The sequence below is a fragment of the Anopheles arabiensis genome, chromosome 3 (genome assembly GCF_016920715.1).
Source record: "Anopheles arabiensis isolate DONGOLA chromosome 3, AaraD3, whole genome shotgun sequence".
Taxonomy (NCBI): domain Eukaryota; kingdom Metazoa; phylum Arthropoda; class Insecta; order Diptera; family Culicidae; genus Anopheles; species Anopheles arabiensis.
In genome coordinates, this window is record NC_053518.1 from 87,430,435 (window position 1) to 87,451,364 (window position 20,930).

Sequence of the window (20,930 nt, forward strand, 5' to 3'; positions counted from 1 at the left end):
GTAAGGTAACCAAGGGGGTTTTGTGCGATGGGCAATTCCAGAACAACAAAAAACCCCTTTCTCCAACCCTAATCCGAACACGTCCTATGCAAACACGCTAAACAGGTGTGCCTGCGGCGGTGAGGTAGCGATGAGCTTTAAACGGCCACGACCAGGACGAGGGACTCGCTTCCAGGAAATTGCTCGGGCTCGGAAGGAAAATCAAACCCCTTTAATGCGAAAGCCAAATATTGGTTGGCGCTGCCCTTTTTGCTCGCATGCCTTGTTGCTTTGTATCCCTGTTTTTTTTCTGTGGGTTGGTGAAGTATATGGAGAAGGAGTCCCGCAGAAGCTTTACCATAAAATTAGTTCCTTCTTGCGTTTAAAATTCTAATTAGCTGTAATTGCTTTATCTACCCATAGAAGACATGTTGTCTTCGTGGCCTTAAAATCGGATGTTACTTATGCCATCATAATAATAACAAAACAAAAAGACTTGTAAACATTACTTACTTCTTACAGAAACGTTTCTTGAGTTTTCATTATTGTTTTTCGAAAAGAAAGATGTAGAAAAAACAACAAGCATAATCTTCCCCGTCAGCTTCTTCGTGATGTAAGGTAATACATGATGTTACCAGTGGAAGGAATCGCAAAAATAAGGGAATGTACCCGTTAGCAACCCTGCGGGGATGTTATTTCCCCTTGTAGAAGAAATCATCGATGCCGAGCGTATCACAAGTGAAGTTGAACAGCTTCTCACACTGGACGGAGTTGTTCCAGTACCGGTGGCTGCCCGCCTCCCGGCAGTTGCTCAGGTAGCAGCCACCGCGCGTCTCCAGCTTCGGTGCGATCGCCGCGTACACCACGGTACGGGAGCCTTCCTCCGGGTTTTTGAACAGCAGCGCCCGCACCCACGGGATGTAGTTGGTGCTGGAGTGCTCGAACAGGTCCGTGTTGACGACGCCCGGGTGCAGCGAGTAGGACAGTACCGGCATGCCCTCCTCCTCGAACATCAGGTTCGTGTACTTGGCGAACAGGACCTGGGCGAGCTTGCTCTGGTTGTACGCGTCCGCTGGGTAGTAGTTTTTACTGCACGCAAGAAAGAGTAATTAAATAATGATATTATAATTGTGAGCCTTCAAAAATAAAAATTAAATACTGTATGGAATAGCGATGGGTAGAGTTGATAAAAATTCAGAGTTGACACTGATTCGAATCCGAAAATTTCTGAACAGACTCCGGAAGGTAGCTCCGAACAGCATTATCCGGAGCCGCTCGAAATCGTCCGGAAACGTCTGGAATTGGAATCGGAGTCGAAGTCGTACGAAATCCAAGTCGTCCGGAGCCGGAGTCAAAATCGAAGTGGAAGTCATCCAGAGTCAGATTCGTCCGGAGTCGGATTCGTCCGGAGTCGAAGTCGAAGTCAAAGTTGCCCTGAGTCAGAGAGTCGTCCGGAGTCGGAGTCATTCGAAGTCAAAATCAAAGTCGGAGTCATCCAAAATCGGAACCGTCCGGTGGTGGGGTCGGCCAAAATAGGAGTCAACTGGAGTTGAAATCCGAAATCGACGGGAATTGGCATGTCTACGTAGTGCATGCGCAAAACAAAAGACGAAAAATCTTAGCAAAATTAAATACCAGCCAGACACTGATCGACTCCGGACGACTCCTATATCGGATAACTGCGACCTCGGATGAATCCGACTCTGGACGACCTCGACTTCAGGCGATTTCAACTCCAGCCGACTCCAGATTCCAGACGGAACTAATGATTTCGATTTTCCTGGAATCGGATTGGGACTAAGAATAAACCTAAGAGTCGAAAACCTAAAGAATAACACATAAATGTTGGACTTACACCTTGTTAATGTCGTTGTAATCAATTTCGCCAATCTTGTGCACACAGGACGACACATTGACGACGCGCGCCTTACACTCAGCCGTACCGGCGGCCCTCAGCTGGGGCAGCAGCAGATGCGTCAGCAGAAAGTGGCCGTAATAGTTGATGGCCATGTGCGATTCGAAGCCTTCGTCGGTCAGCTTAAACGGCACGCTCATAACACCGGCTGATGGGGTTAAATAAAAGCTTTAAATGTGGGGTTCACTGTTGGGCTTACCCAAGACCACACTTACCATTGTTGATGAGAAGATGAATTTTATCAAACTTGGCCCTAATCTTGGTGGCAAACTCGCGCACCGACTTCATGTTGCCGATGTCGAGCTGCTCGTAGTGCAGCTTGCAGCTGCTGACCGGGATTTTGGCATGCTCCAGGTACGCCTCTACCGCTTTCCGGGAATCGACTGGATTGCGTACACCTGCACAGTAGCATGCCAAAAAGAAAAGAATAAAGCAAAAGGAATCATTTAAAGAAAGCTTGTTGTGGTGCCGTTTTCGCTACACATACCAAGGATGACTTCGATTTCGCACTCGACCAGCTTCTTGACGATGCGCAGCCCGATGCCACGATTGCCACCGGTGATGAGCGCAATCTTTCCCGGCTGCTTGTACAGTTCTGCGAATAGGAGAGAGAGAGATAAAAAAATGAAACAAATGATAAATTTGACTACCAGACTGCCGTGGAAGTGTTTGATATTGGCCGGCAACGCAAAGCTTCAAATGTTTCATCACACATTCCACACTATCTTTCAGGCTTCGCGAAGAACGAACAACACGACTGAGGCGCGTTTAATATCATTCTGAATGTCTTTATACTTCCCTGCCAGGTTGCCCTGGGTTGCGCAGTTTCTTTGTCTCCTGTTTTGTATTTTTTATGCACCCCATCCAGGTGAAATCAAAAAGGGTGTAGTAGGTATGGCAGCAACAGCTGCTGGCACTGATTAAAAATAGCAATGGTTCGTCGCCAGCTTGTGCCCCCGGTGCGCTCGCGCGGCCTGTTGGAATCCTTCGACACCGGCAGCATTGACACGCAACCACAAAACAAGCCCCGGGCCCACCAGATGGTGCTAGAAATGCCTGATGCGACAACCTTCCTTCTGGTTCTACCGGTTTTATAATTGAATCCAAATAAATTCCCTCCCATTCCACCCAACAAAAATTCGAACTCCCCGGCGTTGGCGCAAATGGAGTGATGGATTTTTCTTTTTTTGTCCGATTTTTTCCTCCCTTTTTTCGGGTTGTTTGTTATCACCCGATGCTTTATCGTGTGAGCGCCTCGTACACCCACACGCGGCGCTTTGGAAAAAAGAAGGAAAGCTCTGATCAATATTGTGAAGCGTGGAAAATTAAAATTTTAATTCCACACTACGAAGAGGAGAGGCGAAACGGTGATCACGATGGCATCAGCGACACGGTGTGCCACACGTGCAAATGAAGGGCGCCAAAACCGGGTGACAGTATTGCATCGAAAGTGGGTATGTGTGTGTCTGTGTGCTTTTTTGTAGGTCGTTTTACTTGAGCAATGGTAATTGAACCAAATAATTGAGGGATAGGTGCAGAGACGTGTGTTGCGCGCGCGTCAGCCGTACGGCGAGGGCTTAATTTTTGTGAAAAATTAAAGATACCGACCTCGTGGTACCGGCCACGCTTTTGCAAATGCAATGATGAGTAAGAGATTAACAGCCGCAGCAGCAGCGCAGGAATATTGCAATAGTCACCATTGGGATGATTTCTGGCGGAAACAGATCGGATGGTATTAAATACCGCAGCATGATGGTTTCACTTATTTCGTCTTTCTTTGTTTTTTCTTTGGTACAGGTGAAAACTATTATGTGCCTTTCTATTGAGCAGCCTCTCGAAGCTTAAAATGCAACATTCATTTCCATTTTGTGTTTTTTTATGGACGTTTTGTTGACTGGCTTTAAGGTTTTGGACTTTTTTTTAATGTTTTCCCACAAATGAATGCATTTTCTTTTTCCACTTTCCCCACAACAACAAAAAATGGCAATGGACAACAGTGGCAATTTCGTACAATGCTTGTGTGTTTCGCTTTCCCGATGGGGCGGTAGGAAATAAGTCTCAATTTGGTGTCGATGATGCGCGTTCGATGCGTTCCATGGCGGCACTGGGTTGTATAGTTTTAATAATCTTCTTTTTGTCTGTCTACATCGATGCATTTCAATGAGTTTTTTGGGGTGGAAAATGGGCTAACAAAAGTTTGTGGATTATACGGCGCACGATGAAAATGTATTGCTATACGGTATGAATTTAATGCGTTGTTTATGAACTTTCGCGTGGATGGGAGGAAGGAATATTTGAAGATTTTTTTTAATGCAAGTGTATTAACACCTTTTTTCAGTGCACTCAAAAATAATGTGCGAAGGAAAGATACGGTTTGGTTGACAATTAAAACGTCAAAGTTATGTATTTAACTAATTTTACATTCTACTCTTAAATGCTTATGCTTTTTATGATGCTACTTAAGCTCTTCTGTTCTTTATTCATTGTGCTTGATCAATTAGGATCTTTTGGCAGATTAAAACATGGAATTAATTACTTAACATTAGAAGAACATAGTTCGAACTCAAGGTTTTAGTTTTAGATGAGGCATATCAGGCAAATTTGTGTCTCACTAAATCTCATTTGTGAAATCAGGGCAGAAAATAGATTGCTCATGTTCTTGTGACACTGTTAGATAATTATTGATGTCACTATTATGTATTAATTAATCTTCAACGGATCATACGGTGTAATAAAGATGGGTAAAAATATTACATAGCAAAGTCAAGCCTTTTATCACAGTCCACTCCGGCCACGGCAGAAACCCGGCCGTTCTTTGAAGCACTGAGTTGAAACAATAAACTCAAAGCAATTTGAAACAGTGTTGAATTCAGCCGACATGGAGCGATGCTGAACAACCCGTAGATCTTCTCTAGACCTGATGGTGCATAGATATGCGATGCAGCAAAAGCGATGACTCGGGAGATTAGACTATTTACAACTAAATTTACTGTTAAATCCGCAACATCTACCTTTCTAGCTTTTATCTTGTAACGTTACCGAATGATGAACATAAGCACATTAAACAACGTACGAAAGATTGAAGAACGATGCCATATGAGAGCTTTTTTCTGTTTATTTTTAACCAATACAATAATGTACATAGGTAGACTTAACAAATTCCCAGCTACGCTGAACTCTTCCTGAATCAATACAATAATCTATTCAATAGCAGGCAAAAGCGTCATTCCATCATTTCTCATCACACTGGTATTTTCTCCCACAATGCTATTCAATCATCGCCTAGAATGTACCAATTTAGCTACACGCTTTATCTAACGGCGCTCAGATCTGCAACAATTCCACACTTAATGATCTTCCCATAATCCATCAGCGTACAGGAATAGAAAATCCTTCTAAAACATTCACGCGACTCAAATGCATTTTCCTGCTGAAAAGCTAAGCCCCCTTCGTACAAAGGCCCCATTTTGCAGTCACCACAAACTACAGCGACCGCATTGAAACTGTACAAGGCAAACAAAAAACCCCCAGCAAACCATAAGCTTGCATTCGATTTAAATGATGTCCAAAGAATTCCCTAATTACTTCTCGATTAAGATTAGCCGTTGCCGAAGCCACCACCAAATCCCTGGTCGGGCACGCGGCACGATTGCAGCACATTACCGAGCCTACCGGGAGGCCCTGGGATGCAAAAAGTAATACCCTCGGTCTTTGATGCAGCATCCGGAAATTGCATCCGAGCGCAAAGTGGTCTAGCAGCAGCAGCAGCAGCAATGAAATAAGAATAAAAAAGAGGCAGATAAGCCGGTACCGTAAATGCGAGAAGCTCGCATGTCCCCAATGCTTGTAAAAAACGCCCACACACACACATATACATATACTCACTGCGAGTATTTAAAAGAGGCAAATTGTGTCCATGTCCATGTTGCGACCAGCGAGGAGCGAGCGAGCCAACAGAGAAAGTCACCGGCTGGCCACTGGCTTTAATTTGCTTTAGAAGTGCTGCCTGCCTGCCAGCGATACATATAATATTCCTGCTATCAGGCACGGTGGAGATGGTCCCCACCCTTCAACCCATCCCATCCCATCTGACCGAGTGTGAGGGGAGCGTTCCCGGGCAAATCGGTGCAACCGTTGCCCCATGCCAATTGCCATGGGATTGTGTGGTATTGTGTGGTTCCGTTGGAGGATCATTTTATCGGTTTCCGGTAGAATGTGGAAAAACCCGGGGAAAGCTGCACCCTTCCTGCATTCCACCACAACCTCCCTCCACACAAGCGGTCGGTAATGGTCGTGGTTCCTGTTCGCTTCGCTTCCGGTATGTGCCCTCGAGCTGTGTGTCGTGCGCGTTGGGGGAATTGGCTCAATCTTCCTGTCTGCCTGCCTGTGTGCCAGGTGATTGTGTGTATGTGTGAGCTTTGTGACCTCGTCTCTTAATGAACCAGAGCATTCACGGGTGCTCTTTCTCTCGCTCTCTCTCTCACACACTCTTGCAGGCATGTTGAAACATGCGCAAACATCCGAGCCAACCGGGCGACAGCCGAAGAGGCAAAAGTCAGTTCCGTGTTCCGGTGTCAAATTTGAACGAAATGAAACGAAACCAAAGCAACACAAAAAAAGCGCTACGAACGATACGACGAACACCACCGGGAGAAAATTGTGCAATTAATTTTGCATTTAACGTTGGTGACACACACACACACACACATACCCTCATCTACAAAAGCTCACAAAGGCACTGTCGGGGCTTGCCGGTCCCAAATGATTGTTTAATCATTGAAATTCATGTCTCACACACCGATCGGATACGCGCCAATCGGAAAATGGATCGTGTTTCGAATGTCCCGTAGGGAGCAACGGAACTGATTTACACTGAGGTTTGGTCATTATTTCGGGACTCTCGTGGCGCATTTCTTGTGTGTGTGTGTGTGCTAACGTCATGCTTTTTTTGTTGTTGCGTTTGTCATGGCAACACGTGCAGCGCTAAAAGAGTCCCGACCAGGCGCGCCCCACCAGTGAATGGAGATGAAAAATTGATTCAATCAATTATGCTCGTAGGTGTGTAGGTGCCTCCGCGGGTTTGGAGGCGGGTTGTGGGGGGCAATTTGTTCACGGTAATCAAAAAAGAATTCCAATCACTTCGATAGCACCACACACCGCCAGCGGGGAAACCAGCCCAAGCAAATGCATCGAGCAACAGCATTCCAAGCGCCCGACGACACGATAAATGAGCGTTGGTTGTTGTTTGCGGGTTTTACAAAAGTTGAAAGGTATTTCCGCTTTCGCAAATGAGTGAGTTAAAATGTGTACAAAAGCATTCCAGCATCGAGCAGCTTTTTGGCATCACAATAAACCTTAATGACTGGGACGAACGGACTTCATTGCCGATGCCACCGACGTTCCTGCAAACACAAACAGCCCCGAGAAAGAGAGGGTATTTTAAGTGCATGCAAATGCAGCAGCCTGCAAAATGTATTCTAGTCGTTGTACCAGTTCCGATGGATCGGAAAAAGGTGGAATTACAAATACTCTTTGGTGAGGATATAGCCTGAAGCACTAAACAAATCGTGCATTGGAATGAATGCCTCGTCCTCCAGGCCAGGCTCTCCCCATCCACTGCTATCGAATAATTAAATCTGCGCTACGTTCATCCCTTTGTGTGCTTTCTTTTAGCTTTGCTCTAGCTCTCCGCACGCTAATGGATAAGGCGAGTTTTCTTTTCTGTATTGCGCTGTTACAGAACGGTTCGATTAAAAAGTATACAATTACCCGATGCACAAATCTTTGATAGTGGAGAGGTTTGCAAGGGCACAAAAGATGGCAAACGATTGGGTGTTGTTTATTTTGCTACGTAGAAAGTCATTTGCATAGAAGCTATGCAAATTGTTTAGTAGTTGACATTATTTAGTGTGTATTTGGATATAGCACTTGATTCGAAATATTTTGAATTTCCAGTTTTTTTTTATTTACATTGCATTAAACCATTAAATTGAATTCGCTTTAGAAACTTTACAAATCTTAGATTATGAAACACTGTATTTTATGTTTTTCATTCATTAGAAGTTATTTTAAACGTGTTCGTTTGCCAGTAAAGCAGGTGACCATTTGGCTTCATCCAACTATTTTGATTCACGTTCCCCTTCAGCTCATTATTTGTTTGTTCTAGATGTAAATATAACTGAAATTACCCATTAATCATGCCAAAAATAAGGCTACCAACATGTTAAGGAAAATATATTGAAGGGAAAGCAGGGCTAAATGGGCTTGTTAAGCAGATTATTGAATATTATTTTGAGTTGTCTTAGTTACACAATTATTTCTTACAGCATTCTATGATTTTACTCTTTATATATGAATGAAAACTATCGACAAAACCTTCCAATTTTTCCAAAGATGGACAAATACACCACCATTTTTTATACATTTTTATACATTTTTTGCTTTATTAATAAAAGGATGCATTAAATTTCTTTAATTTCGTCACCGTCCAAATAGACATACAGCGACAACGTCGCGCGCGAAGACGTCGCGCGCGAAAAAAAGTAGCTCAATTTTGCAAACAGAGCTACTCGTCGCGCGCGACAATTTTGCTTCATCCGAAATAATCGAATTATCTAGTTTTTTTACAAGCCAGATTAATGCCAAACACAAAAAATTAGATTTGAACACATTTCAACCTATTTTTGTGTGTTTTCAAATATAAAACAAGTTGGTTGACTGAGTCAAATGAGCTACTTTGATCTACACAAAGTGAAATTTAGAGCTATTTTTCGACGTTGTCGCTGTATGTCTAACTGAACGGTCAGATAGATTATATAGAAATGCCATATATTTTTTATACCATGTAAACTATGCCCCCTATGACTATCCTGCTATGGGGGGATCAATAAGTAACTGAAAGCCAAGCCCCCAAGTAGTGCTACAGGCAGGCCTCTTGACCTGACCGACAACGGTTGTTGAGCCAAAAGAAGAAGCCATTTAAATCTTCCACACATCCCTGCGATATTATATACAGCCTATTTTCCAAGTGTGAGCCGGTCTCGTAGTACAGTCGTCAACTCGTACGACTTAACAACATGCCCGTCATGGGTTCAAACCCCAAATAGACCGCGCCGCCATACGTAGGACTGACTATCCTGCTATGGGGGGAATCAATTAGTCACTGGAAGCCAAGCCCACAAGTGGGTACAGGCAGGCCTTGACCGACATCGGTTGTTGAGCCAAAGAAGAAGAAGAAGATTTTCCAAGTGTAAAAATCCATCATTTTGCTATTAAATCTTAATAGGTATTTTTCTTGTTTCTTGTTTAATTACAGACTTACATGCTATTAATAAAACACTTCTAACCACAACACAACTTGTGCATTGGAATTTATCCTTCATGTCAAATAATGCATAGGGTGTCAATTTTGCCCCATCCTCCTCTATTTTTTTTCGAGAAGAGTTTATTTTTTTCTCCCATCTTTAACAACAGCTTCGATCACAAAATTCTACGAACCTCAAAAACATAATCTAAAATTCACAGCTTTTAGTTGTTAGACGTTATTATTTCTATGTTTAGTCTTATATTTGCGTATGACACCGTATAGAAAGGGTAAACTAAGCAAGATACATCCATTGCATGTACTATATAAGCAAGCAAAATCCTTTCACTATCTGAAACCATCGCGCCACTTTGATTTCAATGCGATTGTTTTGGTATAACCGAGACGAACAACGAGGGATGTTAGAAGCCCACAATGTTCCTTAAAAATCAACCAAAATCCTGCCCTGCAAACCGTTCAGAGCGAACAGTTTTCCCCCACTGCATATAAATCGTTTGCAGTTTTTCAATTTAACCGATACGCTATCTCCCACACGGGCCAGGGATTTAGAATACCACGCAGAACCGGTGGGGAAGGGCAGGAAAAAAAGTTAAAACGTCTGAATGCAAATGTTTCATCGCCTTGGATGGGAGAAATTTCGGCCCAAGCTAAAAGTTGAAAACACAACGTATTGGTCTTCTGGGGTAGGGGGGCAGTGATGGTAGCAAACGGTGGAAATCCCGTATGCTCGTTGCGCTTTTTGCTGCTGCCAATTGAAGTGGCGAGATGGGTTTTTTGACCGCTTGACTGCACACAGCCTCACCTACACAGGCACCTACGAGCAAGGTACAGGTATCGGTGAGCGTTTTCCGCCAAAAACCACCGATGCTAAAACATTCCGCAAATTGCATTTCGACGATATGCACACTCGGCTAGAACGAGGCGCACTGGCAACATATCGACAACCCTTCTCCGGCTGCTTTTTCGGCTGATTCTTTGACGTATGTGTGTGTGTGTATGGTCTCACAGTATGTATGTGTGTCTGCTTCCACCGACGTTTTTCCACCCAATTGCGCCGTAACGCATCGTTTCGATGGACTTAACCTCATTTGCAAAACCCAATTTAGCATAACCGTGTCGATTGCGTCGCCGATAAGGGTGTTCGCCCTCCAACCTTGATCCAACTCTCCCATCCCACCCAAAAGCAGGAGCCACCCGTATGGCCGGGAAAATGATAAATCACGCTCTTTTGCCACCATTGACGGGTTTGTTGGTTGCGCCGGTCATAATTCAGAATGCGCACCGACTGTGCCAGGAGTCCTGGAGCAGGTTTTGCAATGCTGGTGGTGAAAAGAGGGTGTACAGGGGAGGAAGGGATCGACGCTACTTATGCAAGACCCTTCTGTCGGCTCAACCATATCGTTGAGCCGGGAAATTGTTTCCCTTCACTGTTTATCCAGCCTATCGGCACCCAATAATGGGCTCAATAAAGGGGTGAGATGCGCACCCGTATCTGAAGATTTCACCCCGATCGGATTGGCGGTGGTGCGGAGGATGCATGGTGTTACGGGAGGGGAGTAGTTGGGGTCAACCCATCCCTGGAATTAACCAACCCCTGGGAATGGCAGCGAGGGAGTGAGGGAGCTAAATTGTTTGACCAACACACCGGCCAGCTGCTGATAAACGTTTGCAATTGCTTGCGGATATACTTGATTATGGTGCAGATATGCAATATGGGCGATTGAATCTATGTGTTCTGATTGTTTTCTATTCAATGATAAATAGATGCAGCTGAAAATGGAGTGTATGGAAGGTGTTAAGGTTAAATGAGGTTTCGGAAGCTGATTAGATATGTTTTACTAACGTTGGTTTACAATCATCCGTGTTGTGGTGGTGAAATGTAGCGATTTTTTGCTATTGAAACTATTGTTTTTCATTTAAATTGTTCCTGTTTCTCATTTAAATTGTTCCCGTTTCTCATTTAAATTGTTCCTAGTATCAGTGTTGATTGAAGCAGGTTAACGAGGATGCGACTGTCCAACCTAATTTCCTGAAAGCGAATCGTGTGTTTTTCCTGGACCATCTCATTATTGTTTATTAAGGCCATGTGCGGACATGTTACCATTGAACCATATTCTAACATTAGAGTCAGACCAACGAACATTTCATAAAGATTTGAAACAATGCAGGTCGTTTAATTCCCTTGTTGATTTCAAGAATAAGCATAATGTTTTGTTAGCGCTGTTGATAAGGTTGTCATAGTGTAGCATTACAGTAAGTTTGTCGTCATCAAAACTCCAAGGTCACGTTTTACACTAACTCAAGATAAATTTGAGTCAAATTTGAGAATGTTATTATTCTGGTGCATCATTAGACTATGCGTGGCAACCTGGTAAAAAGTTCGATTCATGTAAAGATAGCAGGACCTTAAACAATCACTTATCCCGTCGGAATGACTGAATTGCACTAGTCCTGAGTACAGTAGTCAGTAAAAAGTTCAGTAAGCTTGTATATGCTGGTGTAGACCGCTTAGTTGAATAACTTGTTGACTCTTCGAAAGATGAGTAAGACAAATTCTGAACCTTGCGTAGATTTGATATCCGGGCTATGAACCTTCAACTCTTTAAGCCTGTTTTAAGACTACTTTTTTAATCGCTCTGCCTTCTCAAAATGATTCCTTGCGCAAATCCAAGGTAAGTCCTCTATCTCCAATGTTTACTGTAAAGGAAATTTCTCTATCTCTAAATTTCCATGATTGTCTGAACGGTTTGAAAATGCCTTTTATGTGGCACCTGTAATTGTTTAATGTTTGATTATTGCAAAACAATAAAGCAGCTAGTATATTTCAATACTTTGTAAGTCCTCTTATCCGAGAAATCCTCTTCCTTTTTCTGAGAAAGAGTCTTTGGACAACCATCGTAGCAGAATACAATCTCGCTAAAGTGTGTACCGAACACAAATCACGAACAGCACGGTAATGCATTTGAACGTATTAGATTAGAGCGATTGGTACACGGTACCGATTGACGTTCGCAGAGGAATCCGGACACTGTTTGAGCCCGATGGCTATTTACCACTCGTTTGTATAACGCATCGCTCTCATATACAAACACATACGTGCAATCTGGCCATGTATGCATCCCCGCCGGCCAGCAGGGTGTCAAGGGTTCCGGTTCGGCCATCGGTAATGGATGGATTGTTTGTGCATCTTCGAACGGCAAATACACACACACACACACACACACACATACACACACGGGGTCTATACTTATTGACCGACGGCAAACAAGAATGCACTCAGCAGCGAACCCATCCCATCGTGTAACACTACCTTTCCGATCGCATCCCCCTGAAACCTGAACAATGTGACCGTTTGGCAAAGGGTTTGCAGCGTCTGCATCTTCGTTGATTACGTCCACACTGGCTGACTTTTGCAAATGTGCATCCTTCCTGCAGCATTCGTAATGCATCAACTCAACCCAACTCACGCGGGGGAGAATGCAGCGATTTGGCCGCCCGTACACACCGGATGCAGCTCTGATTGAGGCATTCGATTAGGTGCAAACCCCGGATCACTTTATACTGGCACTAACGGGGCACAGCTTTAACCATTACCGGCACTAAATGGTGGCACACAAAATGCCCACACTAAAAGCTTTCCCGACGGGGCCACACTTGTGGAGGGATGATGCGTTATACGGCAGGGACATGGCTTTCAACGCATTTGAGCGTAGATTGGGATGCCGGGAAACCCAGCTTGCGCGTCGAACAGTGGAGCTAATTAAAAAGCTATTAACACTAGCTGCCCGATGGACGCTGGGCTTTACTGGTACGTGGTACGTATGTCAACGGTTCGTGATGCAAACACGCGCCCACGGCCAACTAATGCATCTGTATCATCACGCCGTAACGCGCATGTAACTGAAATGCGTGTCCCCTTTAGCTGACATTAGCAAGCCCACAATCAGAAAATGCAATCGCAACCGGTAGTTAGCAGCAACAATGCACTCGGTGACAACCCGTGGACGTGCTCCAGAACGCAATAGCCGGGTGGGAAAGAGCGGAAGAGAGCCCGATCGTTATGCTCTTGCTGATTGTTGTTGTACCACGCCCGTGCGGTTGTCCACCGGGGTAATTTATGTTGATTGTGAACTCTTCGGCCCGGGAAGAGAATCACGATTGTTCATCGAATTATCTGCACACTGGGATGAGCGCGGGATCTGTTACCTTTTCCCCCTGTTTTGATAGCCACAACCTGTGCGGTGTAAAAGGGTTGATTGGTATTGATAGATTGTTCGCCACCTACCTAACCACTGCCTGGAACAAAACCACAAAAAGCAGTGGCGTTTTGGTTTGCATTTGCTTCCAGAAATAAAATCTATAAACGCTTTCACACTGTAGTTTAATGTAGCTACCGGCGTTGGAAAATGAACAGTAATTGAGTTGTGGCATTTTTGCCAACTCAAAGTAAATGCCTGTTAAAGCCACTCGATGCATTGTGATAATTGCTGTTATGTTTGGTCCATTAGATGTAAATAAGCACTAACATCCCTAATTAAATGCATAAAACCATGCATGGAAACAACTGGTTGAAAATAGCTTTATATAATACAAAAAAACCACAATTTAATTTAGCTATCAGAATAGCAAAAACACCATACCATTAAGTACATTTTGTATGATAAAGACCGCCCAATAACATCAACTACTGCAAAGTTGTTGCAAAGGAAAAGCCGCAGTTTTGTCAAACAATGGATTAAGCTTATCAAGCAAATCTTCTCACATTTATCTTCTTTTTTGGTTTTATTTGGCCCTCATATAATTAAGGTTACATATTACTTTTGCTAAAAGCTCTCTTTATCCATATTGACCCCTTCTTCATCTTCTTCTTTGGCACAGCAACCGTTGTTGGTCAAAGCCGGCCTGTTCCACAAATTAATGGACTTGGCTTTCAGTGACTTCTTAATCATCATAGCAGGATAGTAGGTAAGAGAGCACGGTCCATTCGGGTCTAGAAACCATGCCGAGCATGTTGTTAAGTCTTGCAAGTTGACGACTGTACTATTTGTTAAGCACAAAAAATATATTTTGGTTTAATCATATAGATTTGTTGAAAGACAATATCCTAAAACCTCGCTAGGGTTCCTACCGTTTAGCGGCTTTCATTTATTTACCCATTCGAGCAGTTTAAACTGTTTTTTCATAACAATAATTTGACAGAAAATTTATGGACCTAAGTGTTGTCCATTGTTTTCTTTGAAAAGTTCCAGCAAAAAAAAAACAATGTTTTATTAAGGAATTTTTAGATGAACAAGACGATGACGGTTAATACCATGTGAATAGCAATTTTGTCAGCATTCATTAGTGACAATTGTAGACCACTTCTTTTGGATGGAGCGAATCTTGCAGCTGCCGTTTAGCAAAACGTTATTTAACGTTTTTAAGATAAACCAATTTATGTCTGATGCTAACATAATGATAAAAATCGTTTATTACAATGCTAGAATATGCTGTTGTAAATATATACAGTTGTTCATCAATCGTGCTTTCATTGGTAGCATTCGTGACTATATGTAGACGATAATACTTTTTTATTTATTTATTTTAATTTATTGTGTAGATAACAAACCATTTTCAATGTCAGATTGATACAACCAACCGACCAACGCAACTTGACATGAAAAGGCTTTTTACATTGAATGATAAATACAAAACATTAAATCAATCCTTGGTAGAAATGACAAGCGATGCTAATTCGAACGATGCGCACCGATGAGCGTGCGTTTCTGTATGACTTTGACCTTCGTTTAATTAACATTTGCGTACAACAGTTTAACAATAACCTCTAAAAAAATGAGATTTAATATTTATTTATCAATAAAAATTAAAAAAAAAACAAAACCCATCCATCAATCATTTTATATTGACCTTTCATTAGGCAATAAAACAATAAATAAGACCCCACAAACAGAATCATTAACATTACAGCACTGTTAAAGTTCAATAAAGAGTAGTGAAGCCATTAAACACAATCAAAACAAGCCATAACAACGTATGAAGTACTTACTGCCGAGCACTACCCCTAGCAGCATCAGGGTCAATCGAAAATAATCGTAATTCATGATCATATTGAGGGATCGTGTAAAGAAAGAAGGAAAGAAAAAAAACAGGCTGACACTGGACAACCTCTGACCACGACAATCCTTTCACTTTTCTTTCGTCTCCAATTCCTCCGTCCAAGGGAGTAATGCCTACAGTGTCCGGTGCCTACATACATAATTTCAAATTTCGATCTCCAAATACTCTTACGGAGCACACGATCTCTCGCCAGTTACACAATTGTCTACCGTTCGTTTGGGCAGCCTTGGCAGCATGCGTCTACTACTTTTCGTGGAAGTTTCGAGGTATCGAACCGATTGCCACACAACACACACCATAAGCACACACACGACATCGCATAAGCTCCCCGAATCTAACGGAAACCTGTTACCAGCCATTCCCGCAAAGCGTAGACCTCCCTCCATGGAAATGGGTATAGCAAGCGAGAATCTTTCGATCTCCCCACCCCAAAACCTGCCGACTACTTACCGACTTTATTCCGCGGTCGCATGATGAAATCGTCCAGAAGACCCTGGAAGCCGCAGATCTGCATCCGCACCTCGCACACAAACTGGGCCCAGTTCTTCGGCATCTCTTTCGATGATTTCATGAAGAAAAAGATGGCCAACAGTAGCCCGACGGGCAGTCCGATGAACAGTACCAGACCCATCTTGTGAGTTGGAATTCAATTTGATTTTAGCTCTCACTGGGATTCACAAACACTGGTTGGACGCACTGAACCACTGAAGCACACTGCAATCAAAACTGCGCACCAAAACTCGGCCACTTGAATATCGAGTAAGAGAGAAAAAGAATAAGAGTAACACACAGCCCGCTTTCGGTTCGAAAAATTTCACGACTCCCGTTATGCAGCTGGATGACCGCGATCAAGGGTCTGAGGAATTTTGGAATTCTTCACTGCTGGATAACTTTCGCTCCCACCCTTGTCACAAATCACAAGGAACACACACAGACACACGCACACTCTTCCGCTACCCGACGGCCACAAAGAACACGTGCAGCAAGAAATGGTTCGCCTACACTGGCACGCACACGCCCGCACAACCTCAACTGGAAAGCCACGGGAACATGAGCACCGTCCCGGTCGAAGATTCAACGTCATATGATCGCGCGACCGTACGCTGCACACGGGGGTTGCGCATAAGCGCACCGACCAGAAACCGTCGTCGTAACCGCACGCTTGTGGAGTGGGGATGAATAAATTCGATTTTTCGGCTCGCCGATGGGGTCGGTTTTGGAGGTTTGCACGTTGAATATTTTCCCCGTCCACGGTGACTTGAACGTGACGCAAACGACGAACCCGATCGTAAGCGCGGTGCGGTAGACAATGGGAGCGGTGAGAGCGAGAGAGAGAGAAAAAAAGCAAACGACACAAAAACTCACCATCTACTGGGATGTCCGCTTGCAGCAAGAGGTGAAAAATAAGCTTTGGACTTTTTTTTTGCGTATTGTTGTGAGGATCGTGCGCTAAGAGTTTTCTGTTTGACAAGCTGGACAAACAGGAAATGAAGTGAGCAAGAACCAGGGAAAGAGCGTTTGAAGTTGGAGGGGAGGTCGAGGTAGAGTGTTTACCATGATTGTGATTTGTCCAAAGATAGCAAGTATTTTGCTAAAAGGAATTGAATAATTTTTTTTTTTTTTAAATATCATTAAATTAAGACAACTTTAGCTTTCGTAATATGCTTTACAGTCACGTTACCATGAAAAGAAAATTCGGCAACCTCTTCTGCAGCAACCTTGAACTATAGGGTGCCAGCTGAAACCATCGAAAAAAGAGCTTTTGCATAACAATTCAAGCTAGCAAAGGCATCATCAACAGCGTTGTGCAGATCATGTTTCACACCCAGCCTCATTGCAAGATCATTGCCGCCGCAGCCTCACCGTACCGGCCCCGAAAATGCTTTATTATTGCTTCAGCAGACCACTTCACGTGCGAAATGAGAAGCGAACGATTGCTTGCCTACCCATGCCTGCCAAGACTCCCAAGACTCTTCTCCTCAAAGTCGCAAGATGAGGCATTGTGTGTTCTTGCTTGTGCTCTCCGTTAGCTGCAAAACGAAATCTCGCCACCACTCGTGTACAATTGAACAATTATTGCCGTGGGGCTGGAGATTTTCAGGTACAACACGCATGGCCGCGTGAAGGTTAAAGTCATTAGCAAGACGAGACGGGTGCTCTTTTTTCCTCTCATTGCTCTCTCTCTCTATCGCTCCCATTTGTTTGTAGTGCTTCTTCTCTAGCTTTTAGCCCGATCGTGTTTGCGATGTTTTCGACGCAAGTATCGACTTATTTGTAGCGTCATCTTCCAATGCCAATGCTTCGCGCGCGGATCGCTCAAAACCCTTCAAGCAAGCTTTACATCGTTAGAGCAAAACCTTTCCAAACGCTTTTAACCGTCTTTGGTTGTGTTTAGGTTCCGAAGGGTGGACATTGCACCTTCCGTCAAACCTGTTTACCGGGGAGCTGATAAACAAAAACCCAACCTAAAATCCATCCCCCGTTTTGAGGGTGTGCTTATGCAATCGAACTTCGACCAGACCGGATTGGTGACGGACCGTGATCTTCACACGCACTCTCTCGCCTCGGTGAAGGCTTTTCGGTTCAAATTAGTTAAAAAAAAGTCAGATAAGAGACTAAAAGTGTGCGATAACACAACGAGGGAAGCAGTTACGGAGAAGCAGAGAGTTTGGAATACATTTGTCGTTGATGTAACGAATGTTAACTTGCAACAACGGAAAAGATGTAACTTACAATTATAAATTCGAATTGCCAATTGAATTGTATTTTAGATTGTTTTTAAATTTTGTATTTATATTTGTTGTCTTTTATCTCTTAAAATGTAGTCAGTCTTTATCGAATCGAGCCCGCGGGAGGATTTAGCATTCCACTGCACCATGATGCAAGAAAGACATCATGATAACAAGAAAAACATCCTGATAACAATGTTGCAAACGCTTCTGTGTGATAAAAAGGTAACTCGCATCGATGTGTAATTTTATTTTGTACCACCTTTTTCATCGTCATCATCCTCATCATTATGGCAAGAATGGACAGCAAACTGTTCGCAAACATCTTTGGCAACGGTGTTTGACGTCAAAGTTGGGCAGACGCCACCGATGCCACCAGGAGGCAGGTGGGCAAGCAAGACACAATTAATTGGATTTATGGGGACGGATTTGTTTGTTTTTTTCTCCCCCTGTTTAAAACGCAACGACCGCCAGTCAGTCAGCAAGTCTGCAATGTCCAAACGGCGGAAAGCCAATTACGTGTACCGAAATCACTTCCTAAGGCGTGGAATCGCGCACATGAAGATGGATGACGGTGATACATTACCAATGGATTAAGTTTCCGTTCTATTCGCGTCTTGTTCCTCCCCTCCAGGAGGACGCTAATAGCGGCGTTGGGGAAAGGGGAAGCGCTTTTTCTTAAGCAGTTGTAGTTGTTGTGATCACGGTGGTTTAACTTTACGCTGTGCCTACCGTGCCGGCTTTTTCTCTCCCTTCCGTGGTTCGCTGTAATGTGCGCACTGACATAAAAAGCTCATTTCCAAACGGTTCCCTTCCGCACGTTCAACGTGTGTTCAACGGACCAGACGCTGCGGTTGTGGCGTGGCGCAGTAGGCAGTTCGGGTTTTACCCAATCGCTAGAACTTTGAAGATGCGATTGCACAGTGACGTTGCAAGAATTCTTCTCTACGGTTCGATTCTTGCGTAAAATGGGCGCTTGTTGTTGAGCGTCATTATTTTGAACAGACGATAATCTTGCTGGAGATTGAAATGGATTTTGTTGTTGTTTTGGAAACCATGATAAGGAAGACACAAAGATGATGAGTATTCTACTATTTCTGTGGTGATGGAATAAAGAAGCAGCTTCCTAAACATTCTTAACCGTTTTCGTTGCACCCTTGCTGATAACAAAGCCACGTGGCAGCTGCACTATATGCACTGTATACAATTCCTCATGACTTCTGATTTAGCACTGCAATCTGTCTGCACTGAATCATTATCACCTTGAATCGCATTAACCGAAATGCAGCTTCAACCATCTAAATTCTTTTGTTTTTCGTAAATACTTTTAACCGTACCGTTTATGCTTCTTTACACAATGATATGACGGCGGAAATGTACAATTGGAAGTTTTTTTTCTTCACTGTTACCCGGCACCGAATCAAACAACAACTGCTCATCGCTGCAACCCAAACAAAACCAGCTGTTGACGAGTAGAAGAAAAAGGGGGAGAAAATGAAAGCAAAATTATTTAACGAAACAAACGTCAAAACGAACGTTAGGTTTGAACGAAACTAAAGGCAGTGAAAGATTTCGTTTTAAAATTGAATGTTTGTTAGATTCTGTAAGATATAGAATAAATCAAATCTAATCCAGATATTTACAAGATACAAGTATTTTATACTCGTACAAAAATAGCTATTTTGAAAGTAAATTAAAGAAAAGGTTGTATCAAGCTTCGTTGAAATCTATTCATTGTCAAAGGCTTGCATCTTGGATAATCCGATAGATGGCGCTTGTTCCGGTAAACCCAGCCAACAAAACTTCGTTATCGGTTTAGGTACGTAAGTTATTTGAGCCTAATTAAGGCAGTTGTAAAATTCAGGAGATGCATTAACATTTTCAACACATAGTAAAGCATAAACTTATTTATTTTAACCTTTTTTATTTTATTAAATAGTGTGTTATGTTGAATCTTCTCTTAACAACAGTTCACCTTTAAACGATTGATTTACCGTTATATGAGATAAGCCGAAAATAAAATTACAACGTAAAATCTTGGATATCATAAAAAAAAACAATATTTGACTATGTCATCTACGTCCATGAGACGTGCCCAAATTTCCAATGTATTGTAAAATTTTAAACATGTAACAAAAAGTTAATTTATTGTAAAAAAAAAAACTCGTAGCACTATTTATAAACAGGTTTTCATAAAGGCAAGTGTATCGAAACTAATGGATACAATGCTTAGTTATACATAGTAGATGTTATAAGGGTATTTTTGTTTTTTCCAGTGATATATTATGCTACGGTCAAATCTAAAACTCAGCCATTGCTTTCACCGAGCATCCTGAGGAACGATTTGGAGAACGGAGAACGTCAGATCGACGTGCTCTAGCGTGAGCAGGCCAACAAGAGAGAGATACAGAGAGAGAGGGAGATAGAGAGATAGAAGGAGATGGAGATAGAGAGAGCAAGTGAGAGAGAGAGAGAGAGAGAGAGAGAGAGAGCAAGTGAGAGAGAGAGAGAAAGATACAGGGTTTTCAATGATATTACTGACATGTTCAGCGAGTTGTTGATTCGTTCGGGCATATAATTGACACTTTCAGCGAGATATTGAATTGTTCGTAAGCGGGCGTTGACAAGTTCAGCAATTCTGTAGTGTTGTCATTTGTTTTGTTTACACACTGTGCCGCAGGGTTCAATTTTTCATTCTGAAAAGTCCTGAAAGTAGCTAATAATCATTCCCCAAGCTGTTTAATTCATGAATTAGTTAAAACAATCATATTTTACCGAAAACCGTTTGTTTACCTTCTGATGAGAATGATCCAAGCTGCAGTCCAAGGGGTACGAAAGTGACAGCTCTATAGTATCGCCGAACTTG

At 42.9% G+C, this 20,930-nt stretch overlaps 1 protein-coding gene across 7 annotated transcripts; it reads right to left on the reverse strand.

Annotated features, from left to right (window-relative positions):
* Positions 1-472: 472 nt before the first annotated feature.
* On the reverse strand, positions 473-19,516 carry LOC120903412 (dehydrogenase/reductase SDR family member on chromosome X). Of its 7 annotated transcripts, none has more exons than XM_040312831.1 (6): positions 19,474-19,516; positions 15,786-16,082; positions 2,382-2,489; positions 2,110-2,292; positions 1,835-2,042; positions 473-1,068 (listed from the first exon to the last, which is right to left on the reverse strand). In XM_040312831.1, exons 2-6 carry the CDS (start codon positions 15,964-15,966, stop codon positions 672-674), a joined length of 1,077 nt encoding a protein of 358 aa, XP_040168765.1. In that variant the 5' UTR covers positions 15,967-16,082; positions 19,474-19,516; the 3' UTR covers positions 473-671. The 7 variants fall into 7 exon arrangements, with proteins under 7 accessions (XP_040168765.1, XP_040168761.1, XP_040168766.1 ...); XM_040312827.1 differs by having other exon boundaries at positions 19,402-19,512; XM_040312832.1 differs by lacking the exon at positions 19,474-19,516 and adding an exon at positions 19,327-19,344.
* Positions 19,517-20,930: the final 1,414 nt, after the last annotated feature.

What these genes read in the sequence shown, in the direction of transcription:
- LOC120903412 (XM_040312831.1), bottom strand. Translation starts at nt 15,966, where the DNA reads ATGGGTCTGGTACTGTTCATCGGACTGCCCGTCGGGCTACTGTTGGCC. An exon ending in GCGACCGCGGAATAAAGTCG is followed by an intron (nt 2,490 to 15,785) that starts GTAAGTAGTCGG and finishes TCCTATTCGCAG; the next exon opens with AACTGTACAAGCAGCCGGGA. An exon ending in TCATCTTCTCATCAACAATG is followed by an intron (nt 2,043 to 2,109) that starts GTAAGTGTGGTC and finishes TAACCCCATCAG; the next exon opens with CCGGTGTTATGAGCGTGCCG.